The sequence below is a fragment of the Sus scrofa genome, chromosome 13 (assembly GCF_000003025.6).
Source record: "Sus scrofa isolate TJ Tabasco breed Duroc chromosome 13, Sscrofa11.1, whole genome shotgun sequence".
Lineage (NCBI taxonomy): Eukaryota > Metazoa > Chordata > Mammalia > Artiodactyla > Suidae > Sus > Sus scrofa.
This window is the reverse complement of record NC_010455.5, coordinates 70,395,159-70,417,324: the sequence shown is the minus strand read 5'-3', so window position 1 is coordinate 70,417,324 and position 22,166 is coordinate 70,395,159. Positions and strand designations below refer to the sequence as shown.

The following is a 22,166-nucleotide window of genomic DNA, read 5'->3' as shown; positions in this document are numbered from 1 at the left end:
TTCCCAGCAGGCCGCGCGCCGCCGAGCAACTCCCTAGACAGAAGGAACTGCAATTCCCAGAATGACCTGCAATGCGCAGGTGCACCAGTGAGGTACCGGGTAGGTTGCAACTTCCGGAGAGGGCACCAGACTACGTTTCCCAGGAGGAGGCGCGGCGGGCGAGAGCAGAAAAACCGCGGCTTGCGGGGCGTTGCTCTGTAGCGCATCCTAGGGCTCCGGGCTTCCCGCGCCTTTTGGCCGCCATCTGGCTGTCGAGAGGTGGCGGGATTCCGTGGTGCAGCCGTAAGTCCGTTTTCTTGCTGAGCCGAGTGAGGCGGGCGGTGACCGGATCCTGCCATGGCTGCGAACGTGAGTGTCCCCGGCTTCGCCGGCCACACCCAGGCTGCCTCGTCCACTCTCCCGGCCGCCCGCCGTAGCCCCTTGTGCGGCTAACCGCCTCCGTGCAGCCGGCCCTTCCTCCCTCTCGCTCCCGGGTCCGCTCCTTCCGGCAGGGCAGCCAGGTCGTCCGTACGTGCGGTCAGCACCCGGTGGTCCACGTCCTCCTCGGGGGCGCGTGGTGGTAGAGACGCAACCTCTGGAGGTGTGGCTCTGTCTCCGGGTCCGCTTATGTGCGGCGCCTCCGCGCAGCTCCTTCTTTCCTTCTCGGTTCCCGCCTGCGCCTTTGGGATTCTCACATTTGCGGACTTGAGAGTTGGACGGGACTTCAGACAGGAGTCCCCCATGGGGTGTGTGGGGAGGCAGATATCGCCCTGGTGAAGCTGTCCAGAAACGCACTGTCCTAGCAGGCACTGAGGTCCCCGCTCCAGGGAGTATGTAAACCAAGGCTCTGATGTTGTGCAGAGGGGCAGACTAGTTTGGAGCAGAGGAGTTAGCATGACTGGGAGAGGGAGCATTTCCCTACTGCTGGCCCCTCGTCTTCCTGGCTTTGGCTTGGTTGGAAAGGCCCTGGCTGAGGGCGGTGCCCTTGGAAAGGCAGCTGCTTTTCTCCCTGCTTTTCTGAGGAACCTTTCTATTTAAGCCCCACATTCATTCAACAAACCGAGGGGCACCTGCCAACAGGGTGCTGGGTGTGGGAGAAGCTGGTGACTCATGTTCCTGTCTTCTGCAAAAGTGCCTCTGGTGCCAGCTCGGAGCCCAGCCAGCTGAGGCACTCCCTCCCTCCTGCTTTGGTGGCATGTCCTAACCACTCTCTCTCTTGGCCTTTCACACCCTCTTAACAGGCCCTTCCTCTGTCCCCAAGGTCCTCTCTGCCTTCCACACCCCCTGAGAAGCCAGGGTTTGCCTCACCCACAGCCCCAGCACACTTTGCCTGAGTTTGCATTGTCTGGGAGGCCAAGAAGCCTTTGAAAAAGCACCTAGAAAAGCCTCAGAGGTGGTCCGGGAGACCCAGGGTCTTCCCTCGGCAGAGCGCAGTCAGGAGACCGCCAGCCCCCCCTCCATAATGACCACTTTACAGATAGGGAACTTTCCCAGCAGAGAAAGGCCCTGCCCAGGGTTGCAGAGCCAGCCTGGCAGGCTACATCTTGGGTGAGCGTAGCAGGCTTTGGAGTCGGGCTGACAAGTGGTCTTAATCTCTTGAGGTTTATGTTTCCTCATAGGATCAGTTAACCTGAAATTTAAAGGAAAACCATGCTTAACACACTTAATGCACTATAGGTTCGTACTTAATACATTAAAAAAAAAAAAAAAAAGTAGAGTTTATCCGCACAGTCCTAGTGGACAGAGACCATCTTGGGTATGTTGGTATCCTGACCTTTGTCAAGGAATGTAAATGAATGTGGGTATCCTCTGCTGCCAAGTCTTTGTTGATTCACCCAGCAATGCGGTCCACATTTGGGGGCATCAAGCCATGTGAGGAAGAAGGAAGATGGTGGGGTGGAGCAGGGAGGCAGCAGAATTCTTCTTCACTGAAACAGCCGTCCGTTGATACGGTTACCATCTCCATTCCAAATGAGCAAACCAGAGCAGAGAGGTGGAGCAGCTTACCCAGGGGTACACAGCGGGTGATTTTCAGGGCCCAGATGCAGAGCTCTTCCCACAGCTCACTGCTCATTGCTTCTGATCCTGGAGTAGTGAGTGGGGAGCAGGCAGGGAGGAAATCTCCATGACCATCCACATTTGCTGGGAATTTGGTTCAGAGTGTGAGCTGGGCATGCCATGCTGCTCCCAGCCTGAGGGGCACTTTCTTCCTTTCCTTTACAGCCATCTTCGAGCCCCTTATCTTGAAGTCAGCTCCTAGGTATGTGCTGAGGGGAGGCCCAGGAAGAAGCTAGGTCTTCCCACCCCCAAGGTGGGGTTGCACAGGTGGTAATGGGGCTGATTTCTTTTGCTATCCTGTGCTGCCTGCAGCCGGCTCCTAGTGTTCAACTCCTGTTATGACCCGAGAAGTTAGGAATGCAGTCCAGAGCAGGGTAACAGGAAAGTGGCCTCCAGCCTGCCCAGGTGTGAATCCTAAGTCCACTTCTTAGAGGCTGTGTGATCTCGCCTGGTGATGTAACTGCTGAGCCTCAGTTTGTTTTCTCATCTGTGCAATGGGGTCGTGATAGCACCCTCTCCTTGGGCTTGTCCATGTGATAGACTGGAGTGTTTGCCATTGTCATCGTTATGATGGTTGATGGTCCCCTCCTGCCTGCAGCAAATTGCTCCACTAATGTTTCCAAATGGCCTGGAAGGTCAAGACCATTTCTGAACACAGGACAAGTGGTGCCTAGCAGGCCTGGGCTGGTGGCATTCAGAGACAGTCAAAGAACACGGCATCAGCTTTGTTCAAATGGAGACTAACTTGAATCTCATCCTGCCCCACCCCCAGTGCCAGGATGGGCTAGCTCGTTCTCATTGCTCATCTGGGAACCACTTACATCTTTGTCGTTTTTGTCAGCTCAGCCCAGCCTTGGTACCAGTGATGGAGAAAGCTGATGACATTCCACCAGCCCGTGCCGCACGTGACTCACTGTGCCCTAAGCACTGAGCACCCTCTGGTTCTCACCATGACCCTATATGCTGGATTATTCTCCCCTCTTTACCGATTAGGAAGTGGGGGTACAGAGGGATTAAATTGCTTGCCCAGAGTCTCATAGCTGGTGTGTAGCAGAGCCTTTATCCAAACCCGGCCTTCTGGCTCCAGAGTCCTGCCTTTGACACTGACACTCTTGATCAGCGGTGGACAGGCTCTAAACCATGCTTCTTTTACCAACTGGACAAAGCTCCACCCACTGACTCTATGGTTTACCTATGACCCCCAACCCCATACATACCCTCCTCCCCACACCCGCTACCACCCAGCCAGAGCAGATGGGCAGCTTACCCCCAAATATGCTCAGAGATTCTGCTCAAATGCCCCCACCTCCAGGAAGCCTGCCTTGACCCTTTAGCTGGAAGGGATCGTTCCTTTTGCACAGGATCTGCCCCTCTCACTAAAAACTCAGCAAGGCCTAGCACTGTTTCTGGCTGCTTGATGGCCCAAAAGCCACTCACTCCTCTTTCCCTTACAACTTGGTGCTGCCCTCAGGAAGCTCAGCCTCTCTTTGTTGAATTGAATTTAAAATGTATCTCTGATCATCTGTTTGTAAAACAGTTTGCCAGTTTCTTCAAAGACATACATCTTCCCTATGTGTGAGTGTGTAAAAACCCAGTACCAGTCCTGAGTTTATACCTACCCAATGCCCAGTGGAAATGAAAGCGCATGTCTCTGTGAAGACTTTGTCAATGAAAATTCAATTAACAATCAAAAAGAAAAAGAATTTTACTTGAGTCAAACTGAGTATAATCCAGGATACAGACTCTTAGAAGCTCTGAGAACTGTTCTGCCTGTTTGAAGTTGAAAGCGCAAGTCGTGTACATTTTTGAGACAAAGGCCTATACATCAAAATGACTTATATTAAGTAATACATATTTTATATCTATTTAATACTATATATAATATAAAATACTGATATTTTACCTGCACTTCAGCAAAGACACATAGTCCAGGTGAGCATGTACGGAGAGCAGCAAGTCACCAGAGCTGGGAAAGCATGTGCTGCTTTTATACTTTGAGTATCAGAAGAAAGGGGAAAAAAGACGATCTTTACAGTCGAGCAGGCACTGCCATCTTGAGAAGGTCTGCTCAGCGTGATGAAGACACAGAATTTTATGTTTACATTTTCTTGTCTTGCCTTAAAATACAAATTTTATTTCACTCTTTCCCCCCTTTGGGTCATTAATCTTTCGATAGAAAATACTAGGTGATCAAATAATTGGTCCCCTCTTGGTGTTTGTGATTGCTGACCTTCCCTGGATCTGTTGTGTCCCCTGATGCCAGGTCTTGCTAGCCCTGTTCCTTCTTTCCTTTTAGGGGGTTAGGCTAGTAGAATGCTTGGCAAGGACTGGTAGTTAATTGTCCAGTAGGATGTATGCCAGTGTTATCCTGAACATGCATTGGGTGTGCCCATTATCTTGTGTAAACTATAGATATGATCAGTAGTTTCATTCTTTTAGGTGGAGTTTTGAGCATACATCACGAGGCGCAAGAGATTATTGCTTTTTCGGTGATGCAGAACACAGTCAACATAACCAACAACATAAGCAGAGATTTAAGCCATGAATTCCTAGCCAAACCATTTACCTGAGATTTTACCTGGATTAGGAAGGGGGTTATTCAAGGCAGAAACTTTATTTTATACGTGCACCATTAGATGAGTTATGTTCAACACTCATCCTGTATGAAAATGCACCATTCGGTCTGGATTATAATACAAATTTCTTCTTGTGCAGTGGTTTAAAAAATCAAGAGCCATTCATTTCGCAACATGACTTTCTCATCATGGAAACTTCAGAATTGAGTAAATGAATCATACATAGTAAACAAACAGGTGTATGCTGATGGGGACATTTTATAGATGAGACATTTTCTAAGGCAGCCTTGTTATCTAATACTACTTGGGCTAAGGAATTTAGGGTGTCTGTTGTGCTGCAATGCTGTTTGCTGTCTCCTTGGCTGTTTGATCAGTGGTGGCTGATAGATTTCTGAGCGTATCTCTGTTTATGTATATTCCTGCTCTAGGACTCAAGATTCCCAAAAGGCTTTGCCACCAGCTGCCTTGGAATCCTGCTAACATGGCTCTCTTGAGTCTGCAGGGGGGAAAGGAGGGTCATGTGCCTCATTGTGTAGTCAGTGGGGTAACGTAGTACCACGGCCAACACAAGCCTTTTACCTGCCAGGTGTTAAGACATTTTTGTGCCCATCCTCGGGTAGGAGTGTCAACTCCAGTTCCACAGGTGAAGATGAAACCTGGGAGAGTACAGGTGATCCTTCCAGAGACCTCTTACCGATGGGAAGTTTTGTTAACGCAGTATTAAGCCACAGGTCATTCCTCTTTCAGGCTTTCCAAAAGCCATCTGTGTGGTATTTGCCACAGGTTACTTGTGTTTTTCTCTTCAAGACGTTGGTAAATTAAGTAAGGGTGGAGCTGGGGGGTGCAGGGCTGTCTTAGGGCATGTTGTGTCTGGTCTCTCAAATTCATTCATTTGATTAAATTCAGTCTGATGTTAGTAAGTTCTGGCCACGCATAAAACTCATTTCTCAGGGTTCTCAATTTTTAGAAATACATGCTAGTTTATAGTTCAGTCTTCCAATAAAGCACAGAATATATTTATTAATAGTTTCAAACATATTTAGTCTTTCTGTAATAAGAGATCAAATGTAGGTAAACATTGACTTCTTTAGTGGTTAATATTTCAGTATTTTCTTATTAAAAATAATCTATATACTCAACGAATTCCATCATTTAACTTAATTTAGCAGAACTCTAAAGTTTCAAGTCACCAAAAATCAGGAGAAGCTGTTTTTAGGTAGACATACCACAAAACAAAATTATTCTTAAAATTCACCCCAAAACTTATTCCATTTATCTCTATTTTATTACTTATGAAAATATCATACTGTTAATTTTCTTGTTGATACATTTTATAGAGATAAAAATATGAGCTTACCGACTTTCAGTAAACCTAGATATAATGAAAGTATTATGCTTAATATTGATGACTCTAAAGACTTGTCTGTATTAACTATCAATTTATTTATTTATTTATTTATTTATTTATTTATTTTTGGTCTTTTTGCTATTTCTTTGGGCTGCTCCCGCGGCATATGGAGGTTCCTAGGCTAGGGGTCGAATCGGAGCTGTAGCCACTGGCCTACGCCAGAGCCACAGCAACACGGGATCTGAGCCGCTTCTGCAACCTACACCACAGCTCACGGCAACGCCGGATCATTAACCCACTGAGCAAGGGCAGGGACCGAACCTACAACCTCATGGTTCCTAGTGGGATTCATTAACCATTGAGCCACGGCAGGAACTCCCCAAATTAATTTTTTGATAGTACTGTCTAGTGTAGAGGCATTTCATAGTGATAACGTACCGATAGACATTGACATAGATACAGACAGAGGTCTCAGTTTTCCTACTTGAGTTTCATTTTTATTTTATTTTATTTTTTTGGCTGTGTCCGTGGCATACAGAAATTCCCTAGTCCAGGGATTGGACCTGCACCACACACGGCTGTAACCAGAGCCACAGCAGTGACAATGCTGTTTCCTTAACCAGCAGAGTCTTGAGGGAATTCTCCACTTGAGGTTTTTGGCTTTTTTTTTTTTTTTTTGCATATGGAGTTCCAGAGCCAGGGATCAAATCCGAGCCACAGGTGCGAACTAAGCTGCACCTGTGGCAACTTGGATCCTTAACCCACTGTGCTGGGCCAGGGATCAAACCTGCATCCCAGGGCTCCTAAGAGGTCACTGATCCTGTTGTGCCACAATGGGAACACCTCCCCTTGAGTTTTAAAAAGGCCTCTTTTCCCCTTTTATCCCCTAGTTTTAGGATCTTCTAATTAAGCCGAGGCTGTAGACTCAGACAGTGTGGGCTATGTTTCCTTTTCAAGGACATGATAGGAGATATAACTTCAGGCTTTCTCCTAGGAATACTTTTGTTCTCTTGGGGTCAGAATTTTAAAAAGATGTTTTATCAAGCCAGCTTTCTCCACAGTTTTGGAATGTTAAGAGAGCTCCATCCTGGTCGTTTAAGAGTTAAGATAAGCATTTGCAAGCATTGGCTTCCTTCCTTTTTACGTGAGGGCAGAGGGGTGGATCAAATGTGTGTCTGGCCCCTAAGGAGTTATCCTTATGTGGGTTCAATTCTTACAAGTCTTGGTTTCTCCTTCCGAAGCCTGAAACCATTGTGGGTGCTCGGAGCACTGGGGGGTTATCCCTATTGTGTCTCTCACCTTCCCCCATCATGAATGGCTGGTGGTTGGAAGGAGCAAGTGTCTCTTTTCTTCAGAGCTGAGTAGGCTCAGTCTCTGATCAGCAAACTGTTCAGATCATATACATACATATATATACATATATATATATATATACATATATATATATATATATATAAAGTCTTACCAATTTAAGCCAGGTTTTTTAAAAAGTCCAGTGAACCCAGTTCACTCTCAGATTTCTCTCAGGTCCCTGCCCAGGAAATGTTCTGGTACCCCCTTAGGACTCCACGTCCCCCAAAAAAACAGCTTGAGTAAGATTTGGGGTGTCACTTAAAGCAGTGATGTCTCCAAAGCCCCTGAGGACACAGAAGCGAGTGGCGTTCCAGGACCCATGCTGGTACCAGGCACCAATTCCGGTTGGACCCCAGGGGTCCTCTGGTGGGTGTTCCTGACATTCTGCCAACTATACCAAGCAAATGTTGAAAATTCAAGTAACAAAGAAGAAAAAGGGGAGTTTAGCTGAGCCAAACTAAGGATTATAACTCTGGACACAGACTCTTAGCAGCTCTGAGAACTGTTCTGCCTTCTAGAAGTCGAAGGCACAAGTCATGTACATTTTTGAGACAAAGCCTCGTACATCAAAATGACATACTGATATTTTATACGAAGTTCACCAAAGTCAGATAGTCAGATGTACTGAGGAAGCAGTGAGTCACCATGACCCCATGCAGAGCTGGGAAAAATACGCTTTTACCAGGTTACACCGCAAGCATCAGGAGTAAGGAGAAGAAAGGACTTTTTTTTTTTTTTTTTTTGGCCATGTCTGGGCATATGGAAATTCCTGGGCCAGAGACAGAATCTGAGCTGCAGCTGTGACCTATGCCACAGCCATGGCAACTCCAGATCCTTAACACACTGTGCCACAGTAGGAACTCCTGGAAGAAAAATGATCTTTACAGTCAAGCAGGCACTACCATCTTTGAGGAGGTGTGCTCAGCGTGATGCAGGTGCACCCTGCACATGAGGGAAGGAGGGAGGAGGCCCAGACAGACACAGAATTTTATGTTTAAATTTTCTTGTTCTGCCTGAAAAATATAAATTTTTATTTCACCACCTGGTACATGAGTGTTCATAGAAGGATTGTTCATAATAGCTTGAAATTGGAAACAGTAAGTGTCCATCCACTGGTGAGTGATTCAGCAGGTGTTTGTGAACCACTCATGGGTGGAATACTACTTGGCCATAAGAAGGGACACTACTCATACCATGGCACAGATGACCCTCCAAAGCCTTACACTGAGTCAGAATGTGGACAGAAGGAGTTCATGCTGTGATGATTCCATTCATATCAAGTTCTAGAAGAGGCAGAACTAATCCATAGTGGTACAGATTCAACTAGTTGTTACTTCTGGCGGTGGGGAGGGGGAGCACTGGCAGGAAAGGACAGAAAGAGATTTCTGGGTATTAGGCATGTCTGTGCCTTGGCAAGTGGGATATGCTCTTATTAAACCCAACACTGATAATGCATTTTTAACATCTGTAATTAAAACCCAGTAAAAACTGAGCATAGATAATAGATGCAGTTTAATTTTTTTTCTTTTTGCTTTTTTTTAGGGCCGCATTTGCGGCATATGGAGGTTCCCAGGCTAGAGGTCTAATCAAAGCTGTAGCTACTGGCCTACACCACAGCCACAGCAGTGCCAGATCTGGGCCGCCTCTGCGACCTACACCACAGCTCATCGCAACACTGGATCCTTAATCCGCTGAGCAAGGACAAAGATCAAACCCACAACCTCATGATTCCTAGTCGGATTTGTTTCTACTGCAACACAACAGGAACTCCAGAAAGGCAGTTTAATTTTTGAAAAACAGTTTTCACTTTTTTTTTTTTTTTTTTTTTCTTCCAGTATTCCAGTTCAAGTAACAGGAAAGAACATGTCAGAATTACAACCAAGCCCCAGCCGGGCTTCCTGGAGCGGCTGAGCGAGACTTCGGGTGGGATGTTTGTGGGGCTCATGACCTTCCTGCTGTCCTTCTACTTAATTTTCATGAATGAGGTACAATGTTTGGGGTCCCTCTGTGCAGAGTGAGAGTGCCTGCCCTATCAGAGAGTGAGGGGTGGGAATCCAGATGCTAGATATGGAGATAAGGGCCTACGTTTTGTGGGGGTGGGGTTGCATTAGTCAGAGTTCTTTCTGTTGTGATGCACCTCGGGGCTGACATAGGCAGGAAGGGGCCTGGATCGGTACACACACCAGAAACCCTGGTGGGTAGCATCAGCTTTGGGCTTGGTTGAGTCCAGGTGTTCATTCTGGGTACCAGAAATCTCCATTTCCCTGTCTTTTGTCCATTTTTCTCTGTTGGGGATGCTTCTTTGGAAGGCCCCTCCTTTGTGGTGATATAGTGGCCCAGCAACTCCAGGGTCACATCCAAGCAGCTTAGCAACCCCAGAGACAAAGGGAACCATCCTTTTCCAAATCGGTTTAGACAAAGTCTCAGGGAGATCTCAGTGTCCTGGCTTGTGTCTCATTCCTCTCCCCATGGCCAGTGGACACAGGATCTGATTGGTGAGGCCAGGGTCACATGATTTGAACAGCTGTGCGATTGGCTCAAGTGAAGCACGTGGGGAGTGGAGAAGGCAACACGGCAGAGAAAAGTAGGGGAAGAGTACAGGGCAGACAGAAGCAGCAGCTGTTCCCACACGGGTGGGAGGAGGCGTGCCTGACAAGTGGGTGGCCTGGGTTCCACCTGAGAGGGCAGAGGGAGCAGCTGTGTCCAGTGGTTGATGTCCTGGCTCCTGCTGTGCCCAGGGCCGTGCATTGAAGACGGCGACCTTGCTGGCCGAGGGGCTGTCACTGGTGGTGTCCCCTGAGAGCATTCACAGTGTGGCTCCGGAGAATGAGGGGAAGCTGGTGCACATCATTGGGGCCTTGCGGACATCCAAGGTAAGCTTGGCGGTGGCTGCTGACTGTGGAGAGGGTCTGGTTGAGGATTTGAAATCATGGGCCTTGGAGACGGACGGACACACTTAGTGTGACTCAGTGCACCACTTGGCAGCCTTCTAGACCCATCTTTCCTGCATCTCATTGTCCTCCTGGTAAGATGAGGAAATAATTGTAACAAGCTGGGGGCTGGTTCTAAAGCTGGGCCGGATTCGGTAGCTAACCTCCTGACACAGTCTCTGACTGTGCCATGACCGTCACAAGAGGTGCTTTAACAATGGTGATGGGTTTGTGTCTGGTACAGGGTCTACTGTCCGAACCCTGACACCCTCTCTGGGCACTGCACCCTCGCACCTGTTGCCTGAGCTGTGCATGAGGCTCGTCACAGGCTTGCGTGTTCGGCACTGGGGTGTACAGCTCCCTGCGGCTCCCCTCAGTGCTCAGCTGTGGGTTCTCCGTGCTCCCCTGCCCCCTGATGTTTCTCCCCCAGCCCAGCTCTCCCTGAGCCAGCTATTCTGGCCTGGTATGAGTCTTGCCCTATATTTTTCTTGGTTTGTTTCTTTTTGAAGCTCTTGTCTGATCCAAACTATGGGGTCCACCTTCCGGCTGTGAAGCTGCGGCGCCACGTGGAAATGTACCAGTGGGTGGAAACTGAGGAGTCCAGGTGAGAGCTAGGGTGGAGAGTCAGCTGGGGTGGGGGAGGCACGGGGGTCCAGGTGACATGCAGATGGCTTTCATCTTGACACTTCAGAAATTTAGGTTATAAACTCTTCCTCTGGGAGTTCCCATTGTGGCTCAGTGATTAACAAACCCAACTAGCCTCCCTGAGGACTCAGGTTCGATCCCTGGCTTTGCTCAGTGGGTTAAGGATCTGGCATTGCTGTAAGCTGTGGTGTAGGTTGCAGATGTGGCTCGGATCCTTTGTTGCTGTGGCTGTGGTGTAAGCTGGCAGCTGTAGCTCCAATTTGATCCCTAGCCTGGGAACTTCCATATGCCGCAGTTGCGGCCCTAAAAGACCAAATAAATAAATAAATTAATTAATTAAAAATAAATAAATAAACTCTTCCTCTGGGAGAAATGTTAAGTTGCCCCCAATTCTAACTTGATGGCCTTGTTTGGAGGCACAGGAATCTCCTGCAGAGTGATTTGGAGGAGAAGGCTATTACTCCTAGGGCCGTTGCTGCTCTGGCTGAGGACAGAGCTCTCTCGAATGCTGGCCCATCTTCTCTCCCATGGGGGTATGGCTGGGGGTGGCCTCCTGAGTTACATCCTGTCAGTTCTAATAGGACTCTCAGACAGGCTCTCATTGGCCACACTCTGAGTGAAGGTGGCTGGGGGAGCCTGAGTGGCTCAGCCTGGGGAAGGACAGCCTTGGGGCTCCTACAGGGCTGTCCCAGAGCAGAAGATGAGGGCAGGTCACTGTTCCCATGGGCAGGGCTGGGACCCCAGTGTGAACTGGAGAGGCTGGTTTCAGCGCAGGGAGGCCTTCAAGGGCTGGAGCTGGTGGCTGCTCCACATGGGGAATCTGGCCAGGGAGCTCCGAGGTTGCTTCTGAGGTGCTTAGAGATGGGAGCTGCTCGGAAAGCTGGGCTGACTCAGGGCTGCCGTCTTCCCCTGCAGGGAGCACACCGAGGATGGGCAGGTGAAGACAGAGACGAGGTACTCCTACAGTGAGTACGGGGCCCCAAGCCACCCTGCACCCCTGTGCTCTGTCCCCCTGCTAGCGGGCCTCCAGAGCCCTGCTCTCCCATCTGTCCAGCGAGGCCCTGGGCGCTGCCCCTTTGGACCTCGGGTGGTCACAGACTTGGCTAAGAGGCCGGGGCCAGTGGGCCTCACTCCTGTGTGCACTTTTCCATGGTTTCTGCGTCCCCTCTCTCCACAACAGACACCGAATGGAGGTCAGAAATCATCAACAGCAGAAACTTTGACCGAGAGATTGGCCACAAAAACCCCAGGTGAGGGATGAGTCCCAGGCCTTAGCGTAGCCTCACTGGCCACTGACAGGTTCTCAGCCTCAGCTTTCTCATCTGAGTAATGGGACTGGATTACTTTTGTCTCATGAGCCAAGGAAAATGTGAGACTGGATCTGAGGCCAGCTCCTGTGCTGGTTGCCAGGAACACAGGGGCAAGACTCCCCTGGGCCCCAGCAACCACTCCTCAAATAGGTCACGGGCATAAGGCTGACCTCAGTGCCTGGGGCGGGGGTCAGTGGCAGTGAGGTGGGAGGACAGTCAGCCTGGACTTTCAGGGGGCAGCAGCATTTGAGCTGGCCCTTTGGGGGGGCCCCACATAGGAAGGTTAGCTGGCGGTGGGGGTGGGCTAGCTAACTCAGGCTGGCAGTGCCGCCATGAGCTGGGCTCTGCTTTGAATGTGCGCTGTGGGGTTTGGATGCTGGCAGGGCTGAGAAGGGTCAGTGAGGGTGTGAAGTCCATAGATGGGCCATCAGATGGCAGTAGAACAGGCTCCTAGGGGTCCAGGCAGGAGGGTATGAAGCCCTGGGGGCCAGGAGGCAAGAGAGGGGTCTGCCGGGGCGGAGAGTGCAGGAGGGAAAGGTAAGACGTATGGTGTTGGGCTGGGCTGGACTTGGGGGAGTACCGTGGGTGGGGGGCCCTTCACCCACAACTCCCCCTCTCTCCCACAGTGCAATGGCTGTGGAGTCATTCACCGCAACTGCCCCCTTCGTCCAGATCGGCAGGTTTTTCCTCTCGGCAGGTGAATCTTGGGCCCCTTCAGACGAGCTAGCACTGCCCCAGAGCCCCACACTTCCACTCGGCCACTTCCGAGGAGCCGGGGCCCCAGCACTCAGCCCTCAGAAGCTAACGGGGTCCCCTTGCCCTGGGCATGGGGTCAGCCAGCACTTACCCAGCATCGTGCTTCTGGCAGAGGCCAGAGGGAAAGTGTGTCCCCTGGAGGTTGGGACCCATGAGAATACCGCTACTTGGGCCAGGTTTCCCTGAAACCTGCTCCAGGGGAGCAGCTGCCATGCACCGTGTGCTCGTGGGGCTGATCAGACAGAGCCGAGGGCTCTTTCTCAGGCTTCCGTGGAGCTGGCAGTGGGGACAAGGCCGGGGCTTCATCTCTGAGCCCTGCCCGCATCCAGCCCTGGAATTGACTCCAGAGAGAGGCCTGCAAGGGACAGGGTTGCACCACTGGCCATAGAAACTCCTGGGGCTCTGTCCCTGGGCCTGACCCAGGAAGGAGGGGGAGAGGAAACTGAGGGCGCAGAAAGCTAGGCCGAGGGAGGAAAGGGTGGGTGAGCCAGGCCTGGACATGGGTGGTGGGGTCGCCAGGTGGAGTGGCTGCCGGGCTAGCCCTTCCAGAACTGCGGTCACTCTCACTGATGGGGAGAGGGGGCAGGGAGGCTTCCTGCAGGAGATGGAGACTGACACAGGGCTGGCAGTGCAGTAGGATGGTGCTGGAGGAGGGACGCCTTGTGGGAGACCATATGTGCAGAGGCCAAGGGGGGCGAGCCAGAAGGTGGCCACAGGGGTGGCTGAGTGTGAGCCAGTGGGGAGGCTGTTGGGCCTGGGGTTTTCAGACAGGAGCTGCAGTGGACACAGCTCTGTTTCTAACCACCCCCCCTCAGGCCTCATCGACAAAATTGACAACTTCAAGCCTCTGAGCCTGTCCAAGCTGGAGGACCCACACGTGGACATCGTTCGCCGGGGCGACTATTTCTATCACAGCGAAAACCCCAAGTATCCTGAGGTACCCAGCAGGGCTTCGCACTCAGACCACAGGGGTCAGGGCCCTGCTTCAGACTCTGATTGGCTTCCGGTGAATCATGACTTCCCTTGGCCAGTGAAACTGGAGGGGAGAGGTGACGGGGCTGCCTGGGCCAAGGTGGAGGTGGGAGAAGGGCATGATTGTGGGGGGGTCGAGGGTGCCCTGGGCCCAGGCTGAGGGCCCTTGCCTCCCTCACTTGCTTCTCTTCCACCCCAGGTTGGAGACCTTCGCATCTCGTTCTCGTACGCTGGGCTGAGCGGTGATGACCCCGACTTGGGCCCAGCTCACGTGGTAATGGGCTTCCCAGGCAGACTGAGGGCCTCCGGGGCGCAGACGGGAAAGCTTTGGACCCCTCTGGGAAGTGTGCACACGTGCCCTGTGCACATCAATGGGCCCAGGCTGAGGGCGTGGTTCTGGGTGGTGGGGGGGTGTGCCTGATGAGATTCTTCTAGTCACCTACAGCCCCTTTTCCCCCACTCCCGACCTCTGCTGTGTAAATACTCAGTTGTGCATTCCTAACCCTGTCACCCCCACCCCCTGCTCAGCCCTAACACAGTGCCCCCAGAGCTTTGGGATGTGGAGGCAGAGGCCTGGGGTTGGGGGGTCTTGGGCCTCCCCACTTGCCGCCTCAGTGGCGCACAGTGCAGAGGGGAGCCAGGCCCAGCAGGCTCATGGCCCTCGCAGCTCTGAGCCTGCCTTCTCCCACCAGGTCACTGTGATTGCCCGGCAGCGTGGTGACCAGCTGGTCCCCTACTCCACCAAGTCTGGGGACAGCCTGCTTCTCCTGCACCATGGGGACTTCTCAGCAGAGGTGAGTGCCGCTGTGCACCTTGAGACCTCCCTCGCTCTGCCCTCCAGTGCTCTGACACAGGCTGACACTCGGGAGGCAGAACCAGGGCAGTGAGGCAAAAGGAAGCGATGAAAGGAGCGAGATCTCCTGAGTGGGTGACTGCGACTCCCGCAGGAGAGCAGTGAGCAAAGCAGAGCCCCCTGGGGCAGGTGTGCGCCGACTTGACCACGCGTGGTGACAGGAGGCCGCCTGTGGCAGCGGTCAGCCGAGTCCCAAGTGAAGAGAAGGGTCAGTCATTCTGATAGGATAGGGCTCACCTGGTGGGGAGCCAGGACACTGTGTGGCCATGTGAGGGTGGCAGGGGGCCAGGCTGCTGAGTGGCGAAGGCCAGTGAGGCCTGAGCGAGTCGGGCAGGAAGGGTTGAGCTGTGCAGCCCCAGGTCCAGGTGAGTGGGGGTGGGCGGCGGCCCCTGTAGGATGGGGTCCTGCCTCATCCACACCCTGAGGAGAAAAGGGTGCCATGGGGTGGTGTTAGGTCAGCACCTGCCTTAGAAGTTAGCATCTCTCCTCCAGGCAGCATGTTCTGTAACAGGAACATGTAGTTTTACTCTGCACACAAGTTTGTGGGACTTGTCAACCCCTAAGGGCGGGCAGCACGGCTTAGCTGTGACCGTTTAACCCAATTATTGAGCCCTCAGCTGTCGTTCCCTCCCTTTGGCCCCCAGTCCAGGCAGTGCTGGGCTGTGCCTTCTCCTTTCCTGTGCTGGGGGCAAGGGGCAGTCAGGCTGGGGCTCAGGGTGGGGCTGGCCCCCAGAGCCTGGTGGACTCTAGGTCTTCCTTTCCTCAGGTGGCTTTCAGGGCCCCACGGGAATGTCTAGAACGAGCAGGCGCAGTCCAGGTGTAGCCTGGTTTCAGAGCTGCTGTCAGAGAGGAGTGGTGGGGCTCGAGGCTTGACAGGCCCCAGGAGGGAAGACCCTGACTGACAGGCAGGTGCTTCCTGCCCACCCTGGCCCAGCACGGGGTCGGGGTGTCTGCCAAGGAGGCATGCCAGGGCTGCAGCATGACTTGGGGTGGGGAGGGGACCAGCATGACGATGGGTTTCCCGGGGGTGTCGATTGAAGCAGCTAGAGGTTCAGCTCTGACAGGACAGCCAGTGGGAAGGAACAGCAGTAGAGCCTGAGAAAGAGGAGGGAAACTAGGTGAGCCCCCGAGAAGAGCCCCCAAGGTGAAGGCGGTACCAGGACATTGGCTTGGATATCACCACTGCTCTGGGGGCAGATGACCCCAGGAAGGCGCCCCTGTAGCCAGAAGGTTGAGGTTCATTCAGTGAGACAGTGGGCTGTGATCTGAGGGCCCCCACCTGCCACAGAGGTGGCTCACGTGCTCTGCGGTACCAGGTGGGTGAAGCCTGGCAGCAGGTGTGTCCTTCCCTCCTTCTGCTGTTCAGAAGTGTGCGGGCGACTGGGTCGGCTGGTGACCCCCTCAGACATGATGGCATGATGGTCCCTCCCTGCTTGTCCTGCAGGAGGTGTTTCATCGAGAGCAAAAAAGCAACTCACTGAAAACGTGGGGGCTGCGGGCAGCTGGCTGGGTGGCCATGTTCACGGGCCTCAACCTCATGACGCGGATCCTCTATACCCTGGGTAGGTGAGGGGAAACATGGGCGTCCCTGCTTCTTCCACTGCCCGGCTGCCTCTCTGGCCTGGTAGGGTGCTCTTGGGGCGGAGATCTTGTGTTCCTGGGCTTTGGGACGAGTGACCTGGGAAGCAGGATACTTCCAGGGTGTGGGCGGGCGGACGTGGCCCCCAAGGCTGCGGGTCTCTGCACTCCATTCCCCCACTACCCCTCACCCCTTCATTCCACACTGAGGAGGCCATGCTGGGAGCAGGCCTGAGCAGGGCTCTGGGTTCCTCTCCTGGCCCAGCCCGTTACCTCACAACTCATTTGCTGAGTTTTGTGAATCGTTTGCCAAATAGGAAACACTATTTATGCTTCATCCCTGGCCCAAACCCTGGGCAAGGCTTGGAAGCAGTGCCCACAGGTCTGGGGTGCAGGGGAGGGGGTGCCAGGCTGCTCACCCGCCTGAAGTAGCACTCTTGAAGCCCAGGAGTTGCCCAAGGGGTCCAGCCCGGCTTAGGGGGCCGAGTGCCCAGGGTACTGAGTGCCTGACCTCGGCTGCTGTTTGGGAGGATGGGACTTTGGGACCCTCCTTCCTGGCCTCACCCCAGCACGCCCCCCTCCAGTCAGACACTTCTGTCCAGCTGTCTTGGTTCAGAAACCTCTGCCCTACTTAGCCTTTCCAGCACTGGTGGGTCTGGCTGCAGTGTAGCTTAGACTTGTCAGCTCATTTTACTGAGATGCAGGGAAGGGAAGGCTGCTTCCTTCGGACAGCTGGACTGTGCTCAGAAAGGCAGCTTCATCTAGAGCAGTCACTGTGCCTTATGGGCTGGGTAAGGCAGGGTTTGATGGGACCCGTGGACCCACAGTCAGTACCCAGACATGAACCCTGTGTGGGACTAGACCAAGACCTGCTGAGGTGGGGGACAGTGCCTGCTCTGTAGACCCCTGGCCTCCTGGGCACTGAGTGCAGACATCCCCCCACCTCCCCTGTGTATGTCAGCTCTGGAATGCCTGCTTGGAGAGACTGGGTGATTCCAGAGGGATTGATGGATCTGAGACTGTCACGTTGGGCAGTAGCCTGTAGGACCAGAGTCCCATGAGCCCTGACCCGAAGCTGGACACACAGGGAACGAGTAACAGCTTGGATGAGTGAACAGGCCCTCCTGGGAGGGCTGAGGGGCAGAATGGACCTCCAGGGTGTTCACTGGGCCCCCAGATGAGCCCCTGTTTTGGCTTCAGGCTGGTCTCGGGCACCCAAGGTCCACAGAGCACATCTGTTCTCCCCTCCTGGGGCAGTGGCCCTTGTGTAGCCCTCGCAACTCCACCGGCTGTCTCACTGCCCCTCTCTCCTTGACAGTGGACTGGTTCCCCGTCTTCCGAGACCTGGTCAACATCGGCCTGAAGGCCTTTGCCTTCTGCATGGCCACCTCGCTGACCTTGCTGACCGTGGCCGCCGGCTGGCTCTTCTATCGGCCTCTGTGGGCGCTTGTCATTGGCTGCCTGGCCCTGGTGCCCATTATCATTGCTCGGACACGGGTGCCAGCCAAAAAGCTGGAGTGAGATAGGCCCGCACCTGCTGGACACCGCCTGAGCCTCGGGATCCAGGTCACTCCCCCAGCCGGCACACATCTTGGATTCCATGCGCGCCCTGCTCAGGTGGCAGCCTTGCAGCACGCAGGGTGTCGGGTTGACATCCATTAGCACTCCCACCCCCTCTCCCCAGTGGAGAGCATGGCAAGCGTCCTCCTGCACCCCTTTCCTTCTCCCTGGACTCTGTGGCGCTTGTGTGTCTCACTCAGCTGCTATCTGCAGAGATGGTGACACTCAGCCACCGCCTCATCTCTGCCTCTCATCCTGGAGATATTGCTGGCGTGCCACCATCACGCCTGAGTGCCAGGACAGTGGCAGGGACACCACAAACCCACTCTGTGCATGAACTTGACGTGGTACCTAACACAGAAACCATGGGGGGGCGGGTTGTGACATCGAAGGTGGGTGTTTTTTGTTTGGCTTTGCACGAATGGTGCAGTTTGGCAGAATCTTCCTGGTGTAGGACCCCCAAAGGTCTGGTAACGTTTCTTGTCGCTTGATTTCTTAGTGTGAATCTCCCCGACCTACCCCTAAGGGGTGGTTTCAGGTAAGATATAAAAAACTAAACATCTCCTGAATGATTCACATCTCAGACTGTTATAGAAAACACCCTTTGATCTGCCTGTTGAAGTTAGTTCTGGGCACAGAGTTCAGTGGGCTGTGACTGCCTGGTTGAGGAAAGTTATCTGCTAGTATTCTGGGTCCCTAGGACCAGTATTAATAAAAGGCTTGTTTTCCTCTGGGAGGAGATGGGGGTCTCTACCTGGGAAAGAAAGGCCACTTCCTCTCATCCTCTGGCATCAAAACCCACTGATTTTCTTAAAGATGATTCTAAGTTTCTAGTCAGCTACCATAGCAGGCTCCTTCACGGTGACCCCATCATGTAAAATCAGGCATCAGAGGCTGCAGATTTGCAGTTTCTCTGGCCTGGCTGTTCATCATGGATGTGCTTTTAACATGAGCATCTGGGCCTCAAAGTGGCTGCTTCTGGGTGATTTATGTGTTCATTGTTCACAGCTTTATTCTTAAACCAAACCCACCCACGCTTAATTCACATAGTTTCTAAGTTTCCCAACTACTTGCACACCTTTTGAAAGATAAAGTTTATTGTAACATTGATGTCTCAAAAGCTTATTAATAATGTCCCTTATCTTTTGACTGTTTGGAAGCTCCTATGCCTTGCTGAGAGTGGCTGCTTTACGAGTAGTATTTGGTAGGTGAACAGGGCTCAGAACTTCTGAAACGTGTGATCGATCATCACCCATGATCCTGGCGTGTTGGTGGCATAAATTGAGTTTTCATGTTCAGAACAGCCAGCACTAGGGATGAGTTACCTGAAATAGTGTTCACTGTGCTTGTTAAATGAGGAGTTTCACCCAGTCTCTCAATTCCAAGATGCTTCTGGAAAAGCAGTGACAGATGATGACTAAATACAAAGTCTTTGACATTTGGTTTGTGTTTTTTCTAGTACAGATTTTAAATTATGGCCAATTTCAAGTGTTCTTAAAGAGCAAAATAAGGTTAAATATTTCAAGCCTTTGGAAAATCATGAAATGTGTATTGTCTTTGTATTTTTGATAAAAATTCAAAATAAATTTCTAAATACCTTTTGATATAGGAATTCACCATTATCTTTTTTCATTCTCTTAAATTTTTATTGTAAAAGAACTCAACCATAGAATTTAAGAAGCCAGTTCTAAATTGTTTTTAGTGGTTAAAATAGGTTTCAACTTTGCCTCCTGTTCTGAAGCAGTGGACGGCAAGAGTGTCCACTCTGCGCCAACAGCCCAAGTGCCTCTGCTCACTTGTTGCAGGATTAGAAGCTGGTGAGTGATAACTTCTAAAACTTGAGATTTCATTCCATTTCCATAATGCTTCCTAGGAGCTGACATCTGCCTGAATAACAGGTTACTTCTACAGAGACAGGGCTGTGCTCTTGACTCAATTCCCAGAAAACAAGTTGCTCAATGCCAGACCCAGTGGTTTCCATGGCAGCCTCAGTTTGTTTCTCAACAAGAACTTCCCTGCCAGTTCTTACTACATGAGTCACACCCCAAGTGTTTTGTTGCCCTTGGATATAAAACCGACTCAAATTTTTAGAAAGAAAAAAATTTCCATGTGTGTAATGTTAAGTTCCCAGCCAGTTCACAGCCTAACCTACGTACAAATCACTGTCATCCAGGTGTTAGTTTATGTAAAATCTAAGAAAATGTAGAGCCAGGTCTTCTTATGTAAGTGCTTTATTTTTTTTCTCAAAATATTGTAAAAGTTATTTCTCCTAAATAACTACTTTGCATAGAGCTTTATAAATGTTTCCAGTAATGAATAAAATCTAGTTGAACAGTGATCCACCCTTCCTAACATTTCTTTAATTCCCATTGTTTTTCCTTTTCTTTCCTGATTATAGCTTTTTGTTCGAGGTTGCTGCCACCACCAAACGTTACCTGGAAAAGTAGGTCCCAGAGCTTACCCCCCCGAGGTGGCCTACATTGACTTGTTCTCCCTGTACGGTGTTAAGCAGCACCAGATGCAGCGGGACTCTACTGGGAAACAAGGCCTGGCGCATCCCTAACCTCACCATCACCAGACGTTCCCCATGGTTCCAGGAGGGGAAGTCTCGGGGGCAGGAGGGCTCCTGAGGAAGTGTCAGCTCAAAGCCTAGGTTGTGGTGGTAAAGTCCGACCCTGGGTGACTCCACCCCGACTGCAGCCAGGCAAACCCACGGGATGCTTGCCCCGGCCCTCGTCTGTAGCACATGCTACCTCTGTGCCTTCTCAGCCCTCAGGGCCCAGGTACCCTCAGGGCCAAGCCACTGAGCAGGTAACCATTCAACATCACATCTTCTCAAAAGGGAACAGGTGGGAAGCTGCCTCCTTCTTCTCCCTCCTGGTTCTCTTGGGGCATTTCCGCTCCCGTTCCTCCTCAGCCTCTCGGTTTTGGGGCCAGGAGGCAGCCAGGATCCTGGCCGCTTCCCCTTGCGAGCTGGTGCCCTCTTCCTCGTCTGAAGACAGTCCTCCTGTGTCTGTGTGGGGAGCAGCTGTCTTGCTCTGGGCGGAGACAGAGAAAGCAGCGTCAGGAAGTGGCACTGAGCTGTGAAGGGGAGTTGGGGGGGGGGATGGCATGGCTGGTGCTCAGCTGAGCAGGCCCTAGAGCACGTGCTGGGTGCTCAGGGCTGCGTACACAGAGGTGTTGAGGAGGGAACGGCCCTCGAAGAGCTATACCTACTCCAGGAGGAACTGCTGCTTGGGGCGGCACACTTATTACCTCACTTCTGAAAAAGATGCATGAAGTCTCAGAACCAGCTCAGTGCTGGAGGCACCCTGGAAGCGGGGGTGACAGCAGAGGGTGGAGGAGCTAGCAGGAGGGGCAGTGCGTGGGATGGCAAGGGAGGAACAGAACAGTGGGGTGACAGCTGCCCCAAGAGCACATCTCCACATCCCTGACTCAGCACTGGACCCTCCATGTAACCTCGTCCAGAGGCCTCTGTGCCCTGGTGGGAGCCATGGGGGCTGCAGGTGCTGTGAAGGGGTGTTGAACAAGCTCCCCGGGGCATCAAGAGGCCTGGAGATTGCAGGATACCGAATCTGACCCCAGTGGGCGTACTCTTGAGCCGATGGGGCCCGATTCTAGGAAACTTTCCCAACGAGGACAGGACGCACGGTGTGGGAGACACAGGTCTGGGGCACTGGGACAGGGCAGAAAGGCTCCCCACCAGGACCACACTGACCTGTGTCCCGTAGCGAAGCCTCAGCCGCTCCCTTATGAGCAGCCCTTTGACCAGCAGCTTCCAGTTCCCCAGAGTCCGCTTCTCCTTCTTCTGCAAAAGCAACAGACAACAGATGCTTAAGTGCTGCCATTTCAAGAACATAAATATATAGTTAACACTTTTTTTTCTTCAGGGCTGCACCTGAGGCATGTGGAAGTTCCCAGGCTGGACGTCAAATCGGAGCTACAGCTGCAGACCTACACTACAGCCACAGTAATGTGGGATCCAAGCCATGATTGCAACCTACACTTACAGCTCAACACAATGCCAGATCCTTAACCCACTGAGCAAGCCTAAGGATTGAACCTGCATCCTCACGGATCCCAGAGCCACAGTGGGAACTCCTATAGTTAGCACTTTTGAGATTCTCAACCATACCATGTTTGTTTTTTCACTGGTATGATTTAACAAGTGATACACATGAAAAACACCCAAAACAAAAATCTTTTTAATTCTACAAACTCCAAAAGGTTGAGAGGAGGGGGGTTCTG

The 22,166-nt window shown here is 52.0% G+C and overlaps 2 protein-coding genes across 9 annotated transcripts in view; one reads left to right on the top strand and one right to left on the bottom strand.

The window, feature by feature from the left end:
- On the top strand, positions 112 to 20,256 carry TMEM43 (transmembrane protein 43). The gene is made up of 12 exons (XM_021069380.1): positions 112 to 348; positions 9,150 to 9,299; positions 10,053 to 10,187; positions 10,754 to 10,848; positions 11,805 to 11,854; positions 12,070 to 12,139; positions 12,826 to 12,896; positions 13,771 to 13,892; positions 14,127 to 14,201; positions 14,620 to 14,721; positions 16,225 to 16,342; positions 17,677 to 20,256. The coding sequence occupies exons 1-12, from the start codon at positions 337 to 339 to the stop codon at positions 17,877 to 17,879; spliced, it is 1,203 nt and encodes a 400-aa protein (XP_020925039.1). The 5' UTR covers positions 112 to 336; the 3' UTR covers positions 17,880 to 20,256.
- Positions 20,131 to 22,166, bottom strand: part of XPC (XPC complex subunit, DNA damage recognition and repair factor) — a 48,354-nt gene continuing 46,318 nt past the window's right edge. For 3 of the 8 annotated variants that reach the window (XM_021069377.1, XM_021069379.1, XM_003132393.5), the window contains 2 exons: positions 21,637 to 21,726; positions 20,132 to 20,956 (listed from right to left, as the gene is read on the bottom strand). In XM_021069377.1, coding sequence (XP_020925036.1) covers positions 20,744 to 20,956; positions 21,637 to 21,726 — 303 coding nt within the window. In that variant the 3' untranslated portion in view covers positions 20,132 to 20,743. Of the gene's footprint in view, positions 21,727 to 22,166 lie in introns of all 8 variants that reach the window. The other 5 variants (XM_021069374.1, XM_021069375.1, XM_021069376.1 and 2 more) reach the window with 2 other exon arrangements.